At 35.9% G+C, this 19435-nt stretch overlaps 2 protein-coding genes across 4 annotated transcripts in view; both read right to left on the bottom strand.

Moving 5' to 3' along the window:
* Nucleotides 1-295: 295 nt before the first annotated feature.
* Nucleotides 296-2315, bottom strand: FGFBP2 (fibroblast growth factor binding protein 2). The gene is made up of 2 exons (XM_057374453.1): nucleotides 1504-2315; nucleotides 296-633 (listed from the first exon to the last, which is right to left on the bottom strand). Exon 1 carries the CDS (start codon nucleotides 2105-2107, stop codon nucleotides 1517-1519), a length of 591 nt encoding a protein of 196 aa, XP_057230436.1. The 5' UTR covers nucleotides 2108-2315; the 3' UTR covers nucleotides 296-633; nucleotides 1504-1516.
* Nucleotides 2316-4560: 2245 nt separating this feature from the next.
* The window catches only part of PROM1 (prominin 1), a 59854-nt gene continuing 44979 nt past the window's right edge, over nucleotides 4561-19435 (bottom strand). For 2 of the 3 annotated variants that reach the window (XM_057374457.1, XM_057374455.1), the window contains 14 exons: nucleotides 18782-18905; nucleotides 18261-18364; nucleotides 17749-17833; nucleotides 16334-16480; nucleotides 15996-16067; nucleotides 14125-14217; nucleotides 13000-13053; nucleotides 11475-11555; nucleotides 11318-11386; nucleotides 10670-10762; nucleotides 9535-9650; nucleotides 8393-8461; nucleotides 6218-6258; nucleotides 4561-5993 (listed from right to left, as the gene is read on the bottom strand). In XM_057374457.1, the coding sequence (XP_057230440.1) occupies nucleotides 6240-6258; nucleotides 8393-8461; nucleotides 9535-9650; nucleotides 10670-10762; nucleotides 11318-11386; nucleotides 11475-11555; nucleotides 13000-13053; nucleotides 14125-14217; nucleotides 15996-16067; nucleotides 16334-16480; nucleotides 17749-17833; nucleotides 18261-18364; nucleotides 18782-18905 (1126 nt within the window). In that variant the 3' untranslated portion in view covers nucleotides 4561-5993; nucleotides 6218-6239. The remainder of the gene's footprint in view (nucleotides 5994-6217; nucleotides 6259-8392; nucleotides 8462-9534; nucleotides 9651-10669; nucleotides 10763-11317; nucleotides 11387-11474; nucleotides 11556-12999; nucleotides 13054-14124; nucleotides 14218-15995; nucleotides 16068-16333; nucleotides 16481-17748; nucleotides 17834-18260; nucleotides 18365-18781; nucleotides 18906-19435) is intronic. The other variant, XM_057374456.1, reaches the window with a different exon arrangement.

The following is a 19435-nucleotide window of genomic DNA, read 5'->3' as shown; positions in this document are numbered from 1 at the left end:
TTTTGATCAGCTATGCTCAGAAATGTATTCTTATATTACTCTCTTATTTATACTTTTTTTTTTTTTCTGCTGGCTGAAACTCATTAGTGTAATATAAACCTTGCTGCATTGAAAATATTAATATTCATGAAAAMTTGTTCAGAGAGGGAAAGCAATGACTCAGAGCAGTAACTTCTTACACTTTCTACGAACAAGCTCTTAAGAAACAAGTGTCAAATATTGTGACTTTATACAAATAGCACCAGTTTAAATTTCAAGAAAGCACACAAAGTACATTTTCAAAAATCMTATTTTTATTGTTTTCATTAAATGTATCATCATTAAAAGCTTTCAACAAACTGAAACATGTCAGTATACACAAAAACCTATGCATGGTCAAGCAGATCCTTGATTATATAAATGCAGTACACCTTGGTGTGTAACAAGCCCAGAGAGTTAGTTCATCCTCACATTTTAAGCATAGCCCCTTCAGTTTCATGCATTTTTCAGAGATGTTAAAAAGTTTTGGTTTTTTTTATTTAAAGAGAAAACAGCTACAAGACTTATAGAAATTACTCATTTTTAAACCAAAATTCTTATGTCTAAATTATTAAACTGCAGCAAGAACACTTCTTCAGCTGTAGTAACKTTGCTCTGCAAACAAAAAGAAATAAAGAGAAAAGAATTAGTCACTTTGCTGTATTAGGCATAAACTATCTTTAGCAGCCTAAACACCTCACAGCTCATGCTGCATATACTTGCATTGGTTTCAAAAGTTTGCCAGGTTCAGTCACCAGCTCCTGGCTTTCTCTCTGAGCTGGAATGGAAGGGGTATAAAAACAATCATTTCTGCAATAAAGAGCTTTGCCTTTTTAAATGGTGGCTGAAAACCTGAAACTTAACAGACAAGTGCCTGCATGGGATTTCCCACTGCCCTTACAGTAACAGACTCATGATCCAGGACAGTCCACTGGGATTTACTCATATCTGCAAGTGGTTTATAAACTAATATTTAAAATTAAAATAGTTAATTATTAACTAGTAGTTTTGAAGAATAAACTTTATTCTCTCAGTTTCTGAATGTAGTTTGTTCTCGCTGATGCATTTGTTACTGGATCGGATGCATTTGTTCTTTATCTTACTTCCCTGGTGTAAATCCAGAAGGCAGCACAAGAGGGAAGGAGTGACAGAAGGCAAAAATCCAGCCCAATTCAAACAGAACTGAAATTCAGCCCAATTCAAACAGAACCACAGGATCAACAACAGATAGGGCAAACATCTCAGTACATACTGAAGACCTCACAGGAGGCTGTAAGGGAGCCCTGAAGCAACATGGATCACTGGAAATTTAAGCTGCCCATCCCCTCAAAAGCCACAAAACAGGCTTTGTAATGGTAGATTTTAGCAAGCGAGCTTAGAACCTCCCTGTCCACATCCCTGAGAGACCCCCAAAATCAAAATAAAAGGAAAGTACAATAGAATTACCCTTAGGTATATTCTACTGTGCTTCCAGATTAGTTTTACCTGAAGCAAATCCTTAACCCCTAAAGATGCCAATGATGTAGGAGCAGACACCATGCAGGGATTCCCAGCAATGTTCCCGTGCCAGTTTCATCGCTTCTGTTTCATTTTCAGACCCTTGACCATGCTGCATCGGGTCAGAGTTTTGCTCTGCTTCTCTCATAGGAATGAAACCTTTCTGGACCGATTCTTCCTGGTTTGCCACATCTTCTGGCTCCACACCAGCAGCTATTTGCTTCATGAGAGCCTCTGGATGAGCCCTCTGGCACATGGTGATCTTCAACACKTCTGTGGATTCACAAGCATGTGGGATCTTTCTGAGTTCCATGGCAATCTGATTCCAGTAAATCTTTGGATTATTTCTGAAAGCACGACACACTGATGGCTTGCCAGTGAATTCACACCAGTAGGACATGCCTTGGCTTTTGCAGTCAATTCTAAGTTTCATCTCCTCGTCATCCCCACTCCTCCTCATAATGCAAACATCTTTGGCTTTAGTCCGAAATTTGATTTCTTCACCATTGCTTCTTTTCTTTGGCTTCAGTTTCTGTCCCAATCCTCCCATGCCACAGATCAAAACTAGGAAAAATAGAGCAAAACTCTTCATGGTGAGAAGAGTTGATCAAGATCCTTGAACAACTCAATCCAAAGAAGTGAAAGCAGTAAGTAAATGGATGCTCACAATTTAAAGTCTTGGTGCACAAAGAAGCCTCTTTCCAGCAAAACAYGGGATGTAAGGGTTGGGCTTTTTTATAAAAATAATAAATCACACTTCAGTAGGCATGTGCCCATAATTTACAGCCTGAGGGAGTGTCAAATAACCTTGGGAGTGTGAACTCCCAAGAAGGTAACAAGACAAGTCTTGTAAATGCAGTTAAATACAGAACGATAGTTGTATAACTGAGCAGCACATTCCTATCCAGGATGAACATGTCATATTTGATTTTTAACAGGTATTTTCCGTTCTACAGCTGCTTTATAGGTATCTTCATGCTAGAGCTTGTAAGACTTTATCAAAGTAAAAAAAGCTAAAAGTGCCAAAGAMATCTCTGCAGCTACATCTGGATGATTATAAAGGTGAAAAAGGCTGATTTGTGGAATAGATTCTGTGGATTTTCACAGTAAGGATACAACTTTAGTACTTCTTTTTCTCAGCACATGACATGCAGTGGGGATGCATACATGGATCAACTGCCCATTTTTTAAGCCATGAAAGATTTTTACACTTCCAATATGTAAGCAAGATAAGAAATAAAGCTTGAACAAAAGGTTTTACATGCCTAAACATACACCAAACATCTGGAAGTTTTTTCATCGTCACACCATGAGTTACTTTCAGACAACAGCACGACAGCAGAATTAACATGGGTCTCAGCAGCAGGAAACAGACCACAGAGCATGCCAGATAGATATTTGCACTTTATCACCTTTTTAAAATATAGATGTTTTCCTGTTCATAACAAGTGAGCTGTAAAAATGCCATAAAACAAAGGCAAGGAAACAGAAATATTTTAGAGCAGAATCCTGTTGCACTAACTAAAAACAGAGATAAGGAAAAATCACTGTAAGTCCCTTGGCATTCAGAAGGTCATGMGGAAAAATCCCTCCTGTGCTGTGGCAAGACACAATACTTTTCTAGTTAATAAGACCCCTACTAGGCACTTCTTCCAAAGACAAAAATGCTACAGCCAGCCTGACCTGACCAGCTCCTGGAAAGGGCTGTTGTATTGTTTTGCTGTATTTCAGATACTTCAGTAACTGCAGGGTGCTAGAATCCCTGTGTTTAACACTGGCCATACATAATGGAACAGAACAGCATTTTGTGTATTTACTCACTAGGTAGTGCTAAAGAAAATACCAAGGCAAAACTACTCCTTCAACACTGTCAGCAGGGCACAACAATAAAAGCTTCTTTGATAGAAGAGGGACAAGGGCTGCCTTGCTGCTGTGGCAGCCCAGCCAACCTGAAAGCTGCCTGCTTGAAGATGGAGCCACCTGAACCTTGTTCTTCCAATGTGCCATCAAGTTTCCCCATGACTAAATACCATTTGACATGGAGAACAACCTTGCTTTCTTTTCATCTCCTTTCTAAGGCTATTTTAATAACATTTTTAGCAGAGACCTCATCTCTAGCTTCTTGTCATTACTTTCTCCTGTCTCTTCAGTGGTGTGGCTCCAGCCACATGTCATGTCACAGAACAATGGCATAAGCCTACTTTAGGCTTCAAATTCATCCTCTGTTGTTTTCTGGAGAGTCATCTCACCCTTCATCCAGCCAGATGGAAGAATCTTGCCCATTCATATTCAATTTCAAGGATTTCAAATCCCTACTGCAAGCACTCAAATACCTCCACTGACAATGTTTTCACTTCGTTATACACAACAGCACTGAGAGTTCTTAGATTAGAAACTAAAAAAAACTCTCTCTCCAGTTGTAATAATTGCTAAGGAGTCCAAAACAACTTAATTGTTGTTAATTTACACCAGCTTCAGATCTCTTGTTCTTAAAGTTTTTCAGGTCTAATCATGAAAACAAATGAACTACAAGGATAAGGAGGAATACCAAAGCTTGGATCCATATTTCTGTATTGGCTACTATGCTACCACCCTGTGTTTGTCTGACTCCCATCTGAAATTTCAGWCCTGCGTCTGCCTGTGCTTCAGATGGAACAGTTTGTGGTCTCTCATATGAGTAAAAAACAGTTGTCCTTTAACAAGGAAAGCTAGGATACCAGCAGTGAACTATGGGATCTGAAGAACTAAAAAGTATTTAATTCTGCTGTCAGTGCTATAGAAACAGGTCACGTGGATATTCTCCACAACTTATTATCTTGAATCCTATCATCTTTGCRTAATTCACATCCTTGGTGGAAATAGGAAGCTCCCTCACCCAGAGTCAAAGTTCTTTCAGTCCTTCCTACTCCAAAAGCGAAAGTAAAATATAGCAAAAAATTTAATCAGGGTAAAGAAATAYATTCTCATAAGATTTTAACTCTGTGCAGCTCTTCTGCAAGATGTCTGCGCAACAAAATAAGGGAGAACCAAGCATAAGGTAGTTAAGCAAGTTCTTTTTTATTTAAATGAACTGGGAACATTTTCTCAAATTAAAAATAGAAACTTTTAAAAATCTGCAGTTCTGAATATTACATATACACATATGCTACATACTGTCAATTAGAAATGTTTCCATTTATGACCTAAAAAAGGAAAATTTTAAGGTTATTCCAGATTAAAGACTGGTATCACTTTTCAGCATTTCTTTAAAATTATATTAATGACTTACAGGATTATCCCTACTTGAAGATAATGAACCCTGTCTGAAACAAAGTTAACAATACTGATATATGAAGAGATACTATTTTAGATCAATATACTGACTACTTCACCTGCTGGAAAGTTTTATATTTATAACACAGTTTTGGCCTTGTTGATAAATTCTGTTGTTAACTAATTTCTCAACTCAACCATATGCCTAAATTCAAGGAAATAATTCTAATAGTACAAATGTTAACTCCAATTGCTAAACAGATTTGAATTTCAATTTGTAAATCACAGCTTAAAATTATTTAGCAAAAATACTATCACTGTCTCCAAAAGAGCCACAGTGATACTATTAAGGACATTACAGAAGTGGGTGTGACAGAAAAAAAGGAAGACGGAGAATGTAAAGCATTCTAAAGATCGCCAGCACAGAACATCCCTCATGCTCTTTTTGAGTACTACTGAACTCTAGAAAGCTTAGTTTTTCACTACATTATGCATCCCACACATTCCCAACCCCCCCCCCAAAGTTTAAAAACAAACTTCTCCAAAATGTCCCTTTCAGATCTATACAGAAAAACCCCCTAATATTAAATACTTAAAAAAAAAGGGAGAAAACAAAACTGCAACTTAACTTCTTAGACACACAAAGAGACACTGTGGATCCCATTACAATTAAAATTTAGTCCAATGTAGTCATTCAAGAGCACCAAATAGCAACACTGATCATGCTGGTAAATTCATTTGTGAAGAATATTATACAATATTAAAATTTTAACTAAACACTTAGAAGTTTTAAGAAAAACGTATATACAAAAGTCGCTGTATACAAAATGTATTTTTATGTAAACGTGTATGTACTGTATTTACCACAAATCAACAATTAAAGATAAGAACTCGAACAATTGTCAGACAATTGCTAGGCAAAGGCTGTTARTCTAATTAATTCATATACTGTGATGTTAAGTAGAAAGCCCAGTGTAAAAAAGTAAAAAACCAAAAAAACATTTTAATTCAAGCCTTGAACAGTGGTATTTGAGAGGCAGTGCCCTGATCACAAAATATTCCGTACAGTAGTTTATGGCATAACATTCAATAGTACATTTTGGATTTACAGTACAGCTGACATTAAACGAGTGGCTCAGGATTTGTCAGATGGATGGAAATGCCAATACGCTTGGAAGAATAACAATGTGCTCCTGTAGAAGAGTCTTGAGCCTCATTTATATAGCCTGGAAAAAAATGACAAAAACAGTTCAGCAAAAATTTTATAAAGACAGAATTTTAATGGAACTTAAACAGAATAAAGGGGTAGATTTTCATACAAACATCAGCATCACTGAAAAACTTTTTTTATTTTTAGACCTTACACCACTCACATTGCAGAAAGCAGARCAGCCTTCCTAAAATAGTAAAGCAGTAGTAGATCTAGGATTGACTTAAGCTTATTACTTACCACTTAACATTTCCAGTATGTGTTACCACTGTTCCAAAGAACTGCACAAGAAAAAAAAAAACCACAAAACAAACACATTATTTTCTTTTGCCCACAAATAGAATGGAAATATGGTGTCTAACTTAGGTGAGATAAGTTCAGTTGGCATAAGCTATTCTCATTCTTTTACCCGTTTTTCAAGCATTTTTCACACCAGAGGAATTAGATTCATGGTTTTCTCCACCAACCTTTCAGGCTATTTTTGTTTCATGATAGAAGTAAATACTTGGATTGCTTATTTGACACCCCTCTTTTGTGAGTTTAATCCAGCCTCATGTTTTGCTCTCGCAAAAACAGTGGCTACACTTGAGGCTATTTTTATCTTTGACATGTATAAAAACACGTGTGAGACACATATACCGCCTATAGCTCTCATACATCCTAGTGTTATAAAAATATTTGCAAATATTGTCTTGTTCCAGCAAAGTTATTCAGCTGATTTTGGAGGATAAAAAACCCCAAGCCCAACCATATGGGATTCTTTAAACCTGTGAAGGTATAGGTGTATAGAATTCTATTCAAAGTCATATCACATTAAGTATCTCCAAAAATAATTTGCAGGAAATGAGAATAATCAAGGATAGCATAAAAGCAAAGAGTATGCTGAAATGAAAATTAAAATCAGGATTTTATTCATATGGGAATGCCATACTGAGAAATTCAAAGCATGCATGCCATAATTAGCAGTTTTTCAAATTATCTCAGCACATCAGAAGACAGCACTACTTCTAACTGAATCTTTAAATTTTATCACAGAAGCCCATTTTGAGTAACTTAGAATTTAGGAAAAGTAGTCAGGACTGAACTAGTGGATCTTTGTGTAAATTATTATTTTATGCTAGTAATTTTTAGGTTGTTCAGCAACACTAAATTAAACTAGTTTAATATCACTCAAATAAAACACAATATCACACAAAAAAACATGCTATGAACCTCAAGGGTATTAACAGTCATATTAAAGATTCAAAGATCAGAAAAGGACTTCTAAGGCCTGAGAAATTATTAGTTTTCTCTCAATGTAAAATATTGAAGCTCCTTAAAACTGAGAGTTCTTCAATATGTCAGGGGAGAGTACTTTGGAATTAAACTCCTTATCAGTTAGCTTGGCGAGCAAGCACCCTTAAGCTTCAGAACAGATCACAATTGTGATCATAAATATCACTAAAAACATTGTTATATAAGGATTTCCTTCAGAAGGAGATACAGAATGAAGATTTGGTCAGTATATAATTATTGTAAAATACAGTTCTAARTAACAGTATTAACCACCATCATCATAATCATCATCATTTAGATGTAACTATAAACCCTGGCAAGATGCAAATTTTGAGCTCTGTTATTCTCTTTGTACTTCACTGTTATTTAAAGCATAGTGGTACCTTCTTTGCAAATACTCAACCTATACATTCAGTCATGACATTGCAAGGTAAACCACTAAAACTAAACTGAGCTACAGATTTCAATCATAAATTTATTCCTTCTTTAAGCAACTTGCAATTTTTGCAAACCCAAAAAGAGGTTGTAGGACATCCTATATTATCCCTCTGGAAACTGAGCCTTTCAATTAGTTAATGTTTTACAGCACAGAAGCTGTAGAGGCAGAAAAGAACCCCAATCTCCTTTTTTTAAACATAACTTGAGCTTCTTGTTTTGAGATGGTACATTCTAGTCCCTCCCATGCACAAACACCCATTTTCTATGTTCACGCTTTCGGCATACCTGGACCATTTGCCTTTTGCACAGGAGATCTCTTCCCACCATTTAAATAATAAAACTACTCAGGAGTACAAATGCATCCCATCCTATCACTTCCATCTTCCATCAGAACATTTTAATAGGTTTGTCAATTTAGGACCACCCATTGTGCTGACTAAAGACCTGATTACTTGGATTTTAAGATCAAATTTAGGCAATTGCTTTGTTAAGCTGCAGGAAATTACTACTATGTCTGATGTTATGTAAAGAATATTTGAGAAATATATATCATACAGGATTTGCAATAGTGAATAATCATGCAAAAAAACTGAACAGAGAATTAAGAGATTCACTTTGAAGAATGAAGAAAATTGAACAGGTGACTAAAAGAGAAGCTGAAGTAAGGACACATGAAGGCATGCAGTTTCAGACTGGGTTTACCTTGTAAAAACAGGATTGTGTATACCATATAAATGCTCTTTATGATAACCATTATTACCATTTTCCGTACTGTAGTAAAATAAATACACTAAGAAAGACCATGTTAACTATGAGATGCACTATGTACAGTATGGCTTCTAAGACATGTACATGGGTGAGGCTATTATATGCAAAGATAAACTGTGTCTGTACAATAGAATATAACTTTTCCTTTTTAATATTCAAGAGTTATGTTATAATTTTACATTTTATAGTATTTTTATATTCTCCAAAAATCAGTTAGTTCTTTTTCTATTCTTGTTGAGTTGGAAACTCTAATATAATTTATTAAGTCTGGTGAAACAGAACATGYTATCTCCTTCGACGTAACAAGTTACATTAAAAATATAAACCGTCCCACATTAATAAAATAATTTTTAAAAGTATCAGCAAAAATGTCTTACRTTTTCATGGGTATATTTCTGACACTAAAAAACACAGAAAAGGAGAAGCAATTAAGTAGACACTAATAAGTGAGTAATTTCAGCTGTACATGCCTGTTTCTGCTCTACTGAGTTGTGAATGTGCAATGGAAAACAACCACTGTGAAATGTGAGAAATGCAATACACAGGGAAACTGAACAATGAGCAAAACAAGGCGTAGAAAACAGTAAAAAAAACTGATAGGAAAATACGTAAGAATAGTTATCATAAAGTAAAATGCCAAGTCCCTGAGACAGAGGAACTGCAATTGAAAAAGGAAAGACTGGTTAGGAATAACTAAGACAGTAAGAAAGCAAATAATACAAGGAGATTACAAATCAGGCATAATTCACCTTAACAGGTTACTTRGCAAAGCTAATTATTTGCACATTTTGAACTTATTTATATCAAGGCTGCTCACAAAGCTCTGAAGATCTCACTGTGACATAAGTTTCTCAAAGCCAGAGCTTGTACTATCTGCAGTCATGGCAAGTCAAGGCTGCCAAAGGCCACCTGCATGAAGCACTTTGCAGGCACTGACCCAAACATGCAACATTTCMCGTGAACATGCAGTTCTAATATGGCAGCACAGGTTTAAGGATTATAGAGCCTTCACATGTAACACTAGAAAAATATTTTAATCCATTTGCCATTTAGCTTATTTTGGAATGTATACTTACTCATCATATACATCCTCTGTATCCATTCTACGATAGTATTTAGAGAGTTTCACAGCAAAAATTATGGCAGGAATTAGAAACATTGAAGAGCCTCCCAAACCAAACCAGAACGTATTCTGAAACAAAAGCAAAATCAAGGAAAAAAAGAGTCACAGAGAAAACTAATCAGAAAGGTACTGAACCCTTGCTTGATATTCTAACCATAGTTACCAGAAGAACATAGTAGAAATTCGTTCTTGAAGTTCTTGTCAAAATATGAGCACTTTCTCAAGGCACTTTACAACTTGCTAACTGCAGCCCTGTTTGTGTAACTAATTCCGTTATTATACAGTTGAACTGAGTTATCACCTGATGTTTAAATGTTTTTTCAAATTTGATTTGTATTTGCAGGAAGCATTTTGACTTCCAAGTGACTCAGCTAAATTTTACTATCAGGAAAATCATGGTTCATCTCTCACCAGATGGTTAATGGCTCCACAAAAGAAAACAGAAGCTCTGTAATGTACCAGCTAATCAGTGAGTACAACACAGGTTAGGAGGTTTTCATGGTTAAGCAAAGTCAAGATAAAACATTTAATGGTTAAGCATTATCAAGGTTAGAGTGCTTTGGCTTTGACTGATCACACGTATTACTGGTAGTATCATTAGGATCTGGCTAAGATGCCATAAAGTGAAGTAATAGCTAAGAAGTGACAAGTTACTTTCCAGGCACATGGTGCTCTTTATGTCTCCAGCATACTGCTACAAGTCAAGTGATAAAACCTCATTCAGGTTTTCTAGATTTCAGAAAAGATACTTGCTTCCTGCCTATCTCACCCCTGTAAGTTAGCAACAGTTACAGATGAAACTTCAGACCTTTCTGCTTTTCCATTCTCCATTTCAAGGTGGTTCAGAATCAGTTAATTTTACAGAATTCTTGCTAACAGAAGCTTAAGTTTAGTGAAAACCTAAAAAGTCCAGCGCGGGTTTGTCTTTGGATTTGATCCAGATCAGAACATATTCTTTACATGACTTTGTATGTGATAACTTTATTTTCTTACTTCAGAGTAGTATAGCCAKAATAATTAAACGCAAATGTATGTTGAAAAAATTATTTACTTGATGCCCCAAATCTGAGTAACAAAATGTTTCTTACCACRGAATCAGTTATGTAGCGGCATAAAAAAATATCTACTGCTGTATCTATCACATTGGCAATAGGCTTGCATGCTGCTACTTCCATGGCAATCTGAAAGAAAGATTAAAAAAATACAGTTTAAAGTATCTAACAGAATAAAATAAGAATCTCTAATCTTGCTTACAGTTATAGATTACTAAATTGTTWTGTCTTACCCTATCTAAATTCAAAATAAATACCAGTAGGATATACTATCAACTGAAAGTCTTTTAAACATCAATTTACCTTCTCAAAGACTGCAGCTGAAGAGAGAAAAATGAAACAAGATGCTAATGACATCAATTTGAACTATGCAGAGTCAGGTTTAGTGCAGTATTAGCACAAATGGTATATTTCAGGCTAGCCCTGAAAATGATACTGTTAAATTTGCACTGCATTCCAAACAACACAACTCATCATTTCCATTCTGCAAACYCAACAAAACTATAGGAGACTGATTTTTCCACTCACAGTAAGTACAAATGTACTAAAACTTGAAACTACAAAATATACAATCAAAATAATACCATTATCATTATTATTATTATTAATATTACTACTACTACTGTTTGGCTTTCTTATTTTTTTTTAAATGTAGCTTCTCTCAATAAGGTAAATGCATCTTACCGACTCCTTGACCCACTCAGTGTATTGCTCAAAGTAGCCAACTATGGTATCCATGTACTTTTTTGTCTCCTAGRACCAGACAAAAGAGAACAAAAGCAAGTTAACTTCTATCTCCATGACATCATGTATTAATGTGGTTTGATCAAACAGAGCTTACCTGGACAATAACTTGAGAAGCGTTGTTATTTATGAGATTCTGAGCAGCATTAACAGCACTAATGACATTTTTCACCTTAACCTGGAGAGGAAAAGATGACATTTAATATAAACCAATCCCCTTCAGGCTGTTGCAATGSCTCTATAGCAAATGCCAGCAACCTATACTCTTGATAAACTGATGTCACTGTCTTGTCAAAACCTGACAAAAAATGCMATTCCAGACAGAACATGAGCCTGCCTAAGGATTCATGATCACCTCAATATTCTCTCATTCTGAGAAAGGATGTATTAGTGGTTATGACCTGGTATCTTTTTCTGTAACCTACACAACTAATCTATATACTAGGATTAGTTTTATCTTCCACTCTCTTTCCTCTACTTAAGTGTAGAAATACTTAAATCAATATCTACATATACACTACAGAYAGACACACAAGGTGCACAGGAAAAAAACTGTGGGCCCTATACTATCACAACAGCTCTTGATCACTAAAGTAGGACTCTGTACAGCCAGAATATGCCCCTAATCAATATCCTGAAGGACTGAGATGATTTTACAATATATGTACAACCCCATAAAGTCTCTCATGTAACACACATAAAGGATTGTGTACAAAGAGCCTGAAAACGTAGAGATGTTTCTTACTTATACTATAGARTTAAACATCATCCCTTTCTTATCATCACCTTACTTCATGGCTTCTTCCCTCCTGACTCAGTTTCAAATCACAGATCCTAACAGATACCTTGCTGCTCTGTGGTGGTGGATGGGTGAAAACTGCAAAGGGAAGCACTAAGGTAGGTACAGCTCATAAAGCTGTTGTGACTATGACTTTGCCACTACTGTGCCTGGATTCTTGCTACCAGAGCCAAGGTAGGCTGGTGGCAACAGAAAGCTTTGCTTTCAGGTAAGTAACCATCCTGCTGCTCACTCCGTGGAGAGCGAAGCCAGCTGGTCTCACAGTGCTGCAGGCACTACTGAGAGGGGAAACATGGGCTCACCCTGGAGCAGATCCTGTACAGATCCAGGATCCCAGAGCAAGGCTGATGGTGCAGAAGCAGGAAGGTAATGAGTACAACTCAAACTGACCCCAGTGGGAGCTGGGCATAGGAMAAGAGGTGGTTGAGGATGTGAATCACAAAGCTCTCTCTAGTCAGTTATACTTTCGCATTGTGTTTTGTGGTTGTTTCCCCCAAGTTTTACATTCAACAACTCCAGAAAAAAAATGCTACATTCTGAAGAAAATGAATAATACACTATTTAGAATGGTATTGAAGCCTATTTTATCACCTGACAATTCAGTTTACAATTCATACTGCCAAAAACATCCCAAATGTTCTTTTATTTTTCTCTTTACGCAGAAAAGAGATCTACATCCTTGTTACTACCTCARTGCATAGCAACCTCTTCCAATAACAGCAGCTAGAACAGCTAGAAAACTGTACTGAAAATATATACTCTGCATATGAGGTGGAAGGATTTAAAACACAAAAATGTTCCCGTTGGAGAAAGAAAAGCTTACCATAAGTTCAGATGATGTCCTCTTCAGTAACCTAATGCTCTGATTTAAAGTGCTCTATTGGAAAGCAGGGGAGAAAAAGAGCTTCAAGTCATTACTACAGATAAGAGCCCACCTGTTTTAAGCTTATATTCAGGCTTTGATTTTCTATAGATTATTTTGTTTTTAATACTACACATCACATTATATACAACAACAGCTGCATTAAAATTAATACATTGTGGGTTTAATCATCGAATCAATACYTCACCAACAGCACTGATTTAACAAAAGTTAGAAGCAATGAACTGAGTAACATTTAGTTGAAGGGAAGACAGAACAGTTAAAATCAGATCCAAGAGTTAAAAGAATTCTATACTGTGCAATTTCTGAAGGGGAAAAAGCACTTACCCTAGCTTTAACATATTTCTTGACAGTCAGTTTTGTAAAAGAAAAAAGAGATGAGAATAATTAGGAGTTAATTAGGAAAGAATAGCACAGAATCAGAGTGGACCAGAAGATCGAATACTTTTCTGTAAGTGGACTTTCATGGGGCAGGAATACTGCCTCAGATGCTAGGATAAATTAAAAGTCTTCATGTTATGTAGAGGAAAAAGCAACACCTAACATGTAGGAGATTCACAGCTTGATACTGTATCATTTCAAGTCTGGCAAAATTCGGCAGAAGCCCCTTCTCATCTTTTGTAGCATCAATAAAAAAGACTGGCTCGAAATACTATTGTCAGTTTCCAATTCCAATGCTGTTAGTGACTGCTAACTCCAAGAAATAAACTGTTGAAGTCTAATGGTTTTCACTACTGAAGACAAATRACAAGCAAAAAAGAAAAYGAGTGATTTAGGGGGTTTTWGGGTTAGAGTTTTGTAAAGCTCTCGCCTACTTCTTCTATTCATATAGAATCACAAACAGCTATAGAAATAAACAGGCAAGAAAAAGACCATTATTTTAGACAGCATTATAAGCCAGTAGTAGTCTAAGTAGCAAAACTATTTATTAAATACATACTTTAGTCAGATTACTCTTCATTGACACGATCTGTGCTTAYAGAAGTCCAGCTTTCTAACCTCTTTAAGAGATTTAAGGATTTATATTTTCTACACTTATGTTTCAGTACTACTATAATGTTTTACCATAGCTTGCTCCAGTGGAACGACYTGCTGGTTATGAATCATTCGAATGTTGTTTGCGTGTCCTTTTAAGGCATTTTCCAGTGCTCCTTTTGGCTGCAAAAAAATGCAATTATGCAGTATTGTTCAGTAACCTCAAAGCTTTCCAACAAAGCAAAAAACAATGAAAGTTACACATCCAATCCAGAACAGCTCATGCTAAAAATGGGATACAGCAAACTGAATTCCTCAGCACAAGGAGGGGAAAGAATCYCTCTATTAATAATTCAAACCTCAGCACCAAACCAGATACATTACCTTGCTTTTCTGGTTATAACATTATCAGGACAGATGTAACTGAAGAGAATTTTCACATGGTGAACTAAGTCATTTTAAATACAGAAGAGTGAGCACATCYCCCTCACACTCGCCACAAGCCAAACTTCACAGTAAGAGCCCTGCAGCACTGCACCCCAGCTGGGATAAGCATCTTCCARTCATGGATACTTGGTTTTGTTTTGGCAATGTGGACATCACCCTGAGGCACCCTCTGGTTTCCAAGGGGCACAGAATTTTAAGTATCTTCAGCCAGTCACGTGGAAAGCTGCCTATGAAGGGTTTTTTCTGGTTTTGTGGCTCCCACCTTTCAGTCAGAAGATACGAGTTTCTGCTCTGTTTTTCAAGTCCAAATGCCTGACTGGAGCTGACACCATTGCAAAATCCTAAAAAATTCGGTTTTACTCTCAGATAGAAATTTATTTTCTATTTCCTTTKTGTAGCAAAACTACTTAGCTCCCTGCATACACACTGCTAACTCCATTTTGGATGTGTAATAATGGCAGACTTCAGTGCTCAGAGATGTAATTGCTTTCTTTGAAGTGTTCATGTAAGCACTCAGCTGGGACACTGAGCAGTTTCAGGATGCTTCATCTCCTGTACTGACAAGATGAATTCATTTACCTAACAACACATGTGAGTGGTATTGCTCTCTCCTCCATACCCTGACACCTTGGTTTGATGCAAGTTTTATTCCATTTGTTATTTCCAGTGTAAAAACCTATGTTCAATTTTGTGCACGGTGCCAAAAGTTGGAAACTAGATACCCAAAATTAATTAATTCTAAAAGCTTTTAGTTTATTTTTTAATTGACGGTTCTAAGAACTATCGCTAGTAATAAGTGAGATTATAAAATATCCTTGAAAACCAGTACAATTTTTTAACATTCCAACTTTTTTAATACCTTATATTACTGRAGTTTTGACCTCTTTTTTTAGACATTTCACAGATTACACTAAAAAGCATCACAAGAAAGAAAAAGACTAGACTGCAACAGTGAACACATTTAGTCATTTACAAGATTTACTTATTGAAGACAATTATGTCTTTTATGTGAAGAAATTGGTCTGCCTGATCTATTTTTAATTCTGATGCTTCTTTAAGGTTCTTCCTTAAAGAAAATTGAAAAAAAAWWGAAAWTTYTTTTTAATTTTTMAAAAAATTGAAAAAAAATCATTCAAATAATCATGACCGTTGCCATCATGACCTAACCAGTTTTTCCTTCATCTGGGATCTYAACATGTAAACACCATAACAGGAAATACTCAAATGAAGCATTCCCCTCATTTCTCAAGCCAACGGTGCAATTTAAGAAAATTCACTTTCAAAGCAGAAAATGTACAAGAGTATACAAAAATCAATAATTAGCAAGATTTAAAATACAGCTCATATGCAACATTGTTCCTCAATGTTTTTCCTTAAATGACAGTGCACCATGTACGTAAATATCTGAAGCACAAAAATTTTCCCATATAAAGTCTACTTTGCCATATATTTATACTTACATGGTATATAAATAATATATTTTATGTATTATGATATTACTGAATTGAACTTACCAACTGGTCTGCTCTTGCTTCTAAATCATTAGCAAATGAGAGAAGATCAACCTTGGTAACACTTTTATTGATCTGAAAGATGTGAGCAGTAAGAAAAGAGGTATGCTGTTATTACACTTAGGGACAGTTTGCACTCAACTACACAGCCTACTCCATCTACTCTTTATTATTTTTAATACCCATTGACCTTAACTTCTGAAGTTTTCTTCCCTAYTTTTATGAGCCTCCAAAACATGGTGTTTCACACAAAAGCAGATTTTTCCGGTTTGCCCACTGTTAAAGAAACATTTCATTTTATACTTTGTCCCAGTCATATCTCTAGTTGACTACAGTCTCACCTCTGTCAAATATGCTGAAAAGTCTATCCCATCTATTCCTGAAGAGCTGAAATTCAGAAGATTCTCCTTTCCAATTTCATCCAGCAGAATGATTTTGCTGAGGTTTATCTGAATATGTTCAATTTTAAGTGCTACATCTTCTGTATACTGAGAGAGAAACCAAAGAAAGCATAAAAGTAGTTTGCAGCCAGCACATATTCTGTTACAGCTCCTGCCAAAAGCATCTTGCTTTTGCTGACTCCTCATTTCCATGAGGAAGCATACATTGATTTTTGCCCATATCAGTTTAATTCAATTAAGTTCAACAGAATCTAGCAGGTAATGCTGGTGGTGATGTTCTTCTCTTCCCTGCAGCATCCACAGTACCTAGTTATGCCATGTTCTAACCTGCCGTTGTCCCTTTTTTACCAATGGATTACTTGCCTTCCATTCTAACTAACATCCCTCCAGGAAATGTTATCCTTAAGAACATTAAGTTCTACCCCTGGCCCTAAGAAAGGAAACSTAGAGAAGTCAGTATCTCAGCTGCAGCCAGGACAGACACTCTTTGCCACAGGACTGGACAGGACTCCTCTACATACCTTTAGTGGTGACTGAAGATGACTTGCTTAGTGTTATCTGAACTCTTCCTGCACTGCACCCAACCTATGTTACCTGCAGTGGTTGCAGAGCTATAGTTGAGGAATCGGAAAATTTGGCTTCCTTCACTGCCTCTATTAGTCCATTGTGGAAACTAAAAATAATTGTCCCTSTTAGTGAATCTTCCTTGTTCATTTTCATTGTATATTATTTGGGGCAGGGACTGTGTCTATTAAGTGGGCACAGTGCCTGGCAGAATGGAATGTATCCCCAAGGGGTTGCTGTAATGAAGACAGGGATTACAGGCAACCCAAAATTAGTACAGTCCTGTAATGGCAGTGCAGTCATGGATCATTTCAGCTTGACTGAAAAGCTGGTTTTATCCCAATTACTTCCAACCAAACCCAGAACCATTCTTAGAACCAAGGTATATCATATCCTGGATCAATATAAATCTGACTGGAATCAGAGGAGAACACACCAAGACAGACTTTTATATAAAAAGAAGACTCACCGAACACCACAATGTTCAATTTAGCCTTTGAAAGATATACATCAACCTTCCATGCAAGTTTCAAAGTTAAACATTATTATCAGTTAAATGAAAAAAAAAGCACATCAGAAAATCTTCCATGACCCACTGAGASTGGTAAAAAATATCTTATTTGTAAACAGGATTCTTTCTTTCAGATTAGCTTGGACAGCTCTTGTCTCCCTGCAGAATGTTTTGTCTATTAAAAACAAAATCCCATAAAACCCAGATATGCTATATGGTGTTTCAAGAGCCAAAATAATTCAGAAACAATCATGCACTCACTCATAGTTTCATTGCTTACCATACTAATATTTARAAGCTCATTGATGTTAAACAGGTATTCTAGGTGTAGGGAAGTATAAATTCCTTTGTTTTCCTTGCAATCACTGAAAAAATACAAATACACAGATCAGTCCAAAAACCACCTTGACAACCAGTTTTTAAGAGAATGATTAACATTTTCTTATTCTAAGAAAATCAGTCCTTTAAAAAAGACTTATATTTTTGAAGCTCAATCTATAAGAGAAGTGATTAACAGTTTCTGAAAGATGCAAAATATTTTATCAAATAGCTTGACTAGTACTGTCATACAGTATTATGATGATTTTCCCCAATAACTCATATATATAGGAAAAAATTGYTTTTGCTTCTCAATCACTAGAAAATCAGAATGTCTTCTGGAACATGTGCAATTTTTGAATGTGCCTGAAATACAAAGCACAGAAGATGCCACAAAACCCATACATATAAATTGAATGAAATAAAAAATAATTGAATATGATCTGAATTGAATCTTAATCATAACTCTAATACCTGTACACTTTTTCAAAAGTCAAGTTGACATTTGGATTTTTAAAGATGATGCCAGCAAGATAGTTTTTCCAGTGCTTATTTAGTAAGTAAGGTGTATCCAAAACCTRGAAGACAAAATTCAGTAATGTTACTATAATTCCAAGTATCTTTATGTATTTATTCATATTTGGTGTTTTCACATATAACTATATCTAAGCTTATCACACACTAATGAAAATACAAGCAAAACAGCAAATTCAAACTCTCTGATAAAGAAAGTGAATATTAAGGCTCGCCATCACCAAGGAACACTGTATCAGAAAAATCTGTCTCCAAAGGAAAACAGGCATGCAGTATTAACACTGCAAAGCAAATTAAACCAAGAAAGGATGAATGYCTCTATTTGGTTTGTAAGGAGAAAGTAAAACCAGACCCAAACTCAYTTCAAGTGTCCTATAAAGACAATATGCTGTACAAAACTGACAAGACCATTGGGACTCACGGGGATTCTGTTACTTTATTAATAACACAAATAACCTTACCTTGAATAAATTTTTATCTTCAAAGGGCTCACAGACCAATTTTTCTACATTTCCACCTGTGACAAAAGTGAGCACCACTACAATCATCAGCACCCAGGAGAAAAGAAAACTGAATCCAACACCACTGAAAAAGAAGTAAGCTAAGTAAGTTTTTGCTTTACAAGAACATTGTGTGTGTGTGTGTGTGTGTGTGTGTGTGTGTACGTATGTATATATAAACACATTTGGGGCAACAAATGAAGTGAAGCCAACAGCAGCTATAGTAAGAGATATGCAAACTGATAGATGGTCTGTTTTCTATATGCTCTTGCCATCTGAAACATCTTAAATGTCGCAGTCTTCTTGAAATCTTTAGCTAAAATGCATTTAAAAACTTGCATCTGCATTGAGCATGCAAACTGTTTTAAGAATTACATTTCAGGGCCAAAAAGCCATATGATTTAGTTTTTTTAAATTCAACTCTGTAGCCTGCTGCTCTCAAATCACTTTTAGACAGGTTTCAGATGCAATCTTCTCCTGTTCCCAGCAGAAACGGCGTTAAACCATTACTACGCCCTTTTTAACTCCAAACATCTAGAAACGCTCTCAGAAGGTCAAGTGTCTCCTGTCTCCTTGCAYGGGTTTTTTAAATTTTGAGCAAGTTCAAGTCTACTT

Source organism: Malurus melanocephalus, unplaced genomic scaffold, assembly GCF_030028575.1.
Source record: "Malurus melanocephalus ecotype Western Australia unplaced genomic scaffold, MMel_1.1 scaffold_225, whole genome shotgun sequence".
NCBI classification, from domain to species: Eukaryota; Metazoa; Chordata; class Aves; order Passeriformes; family Maluridae; genus Malurus; species Malurus melanocephalus.
The sequence above is the reverse complement of the archived record's forward strand: the minus strand, read 5'-3'. Positions and strand labels throughout refer to the sequence as shown.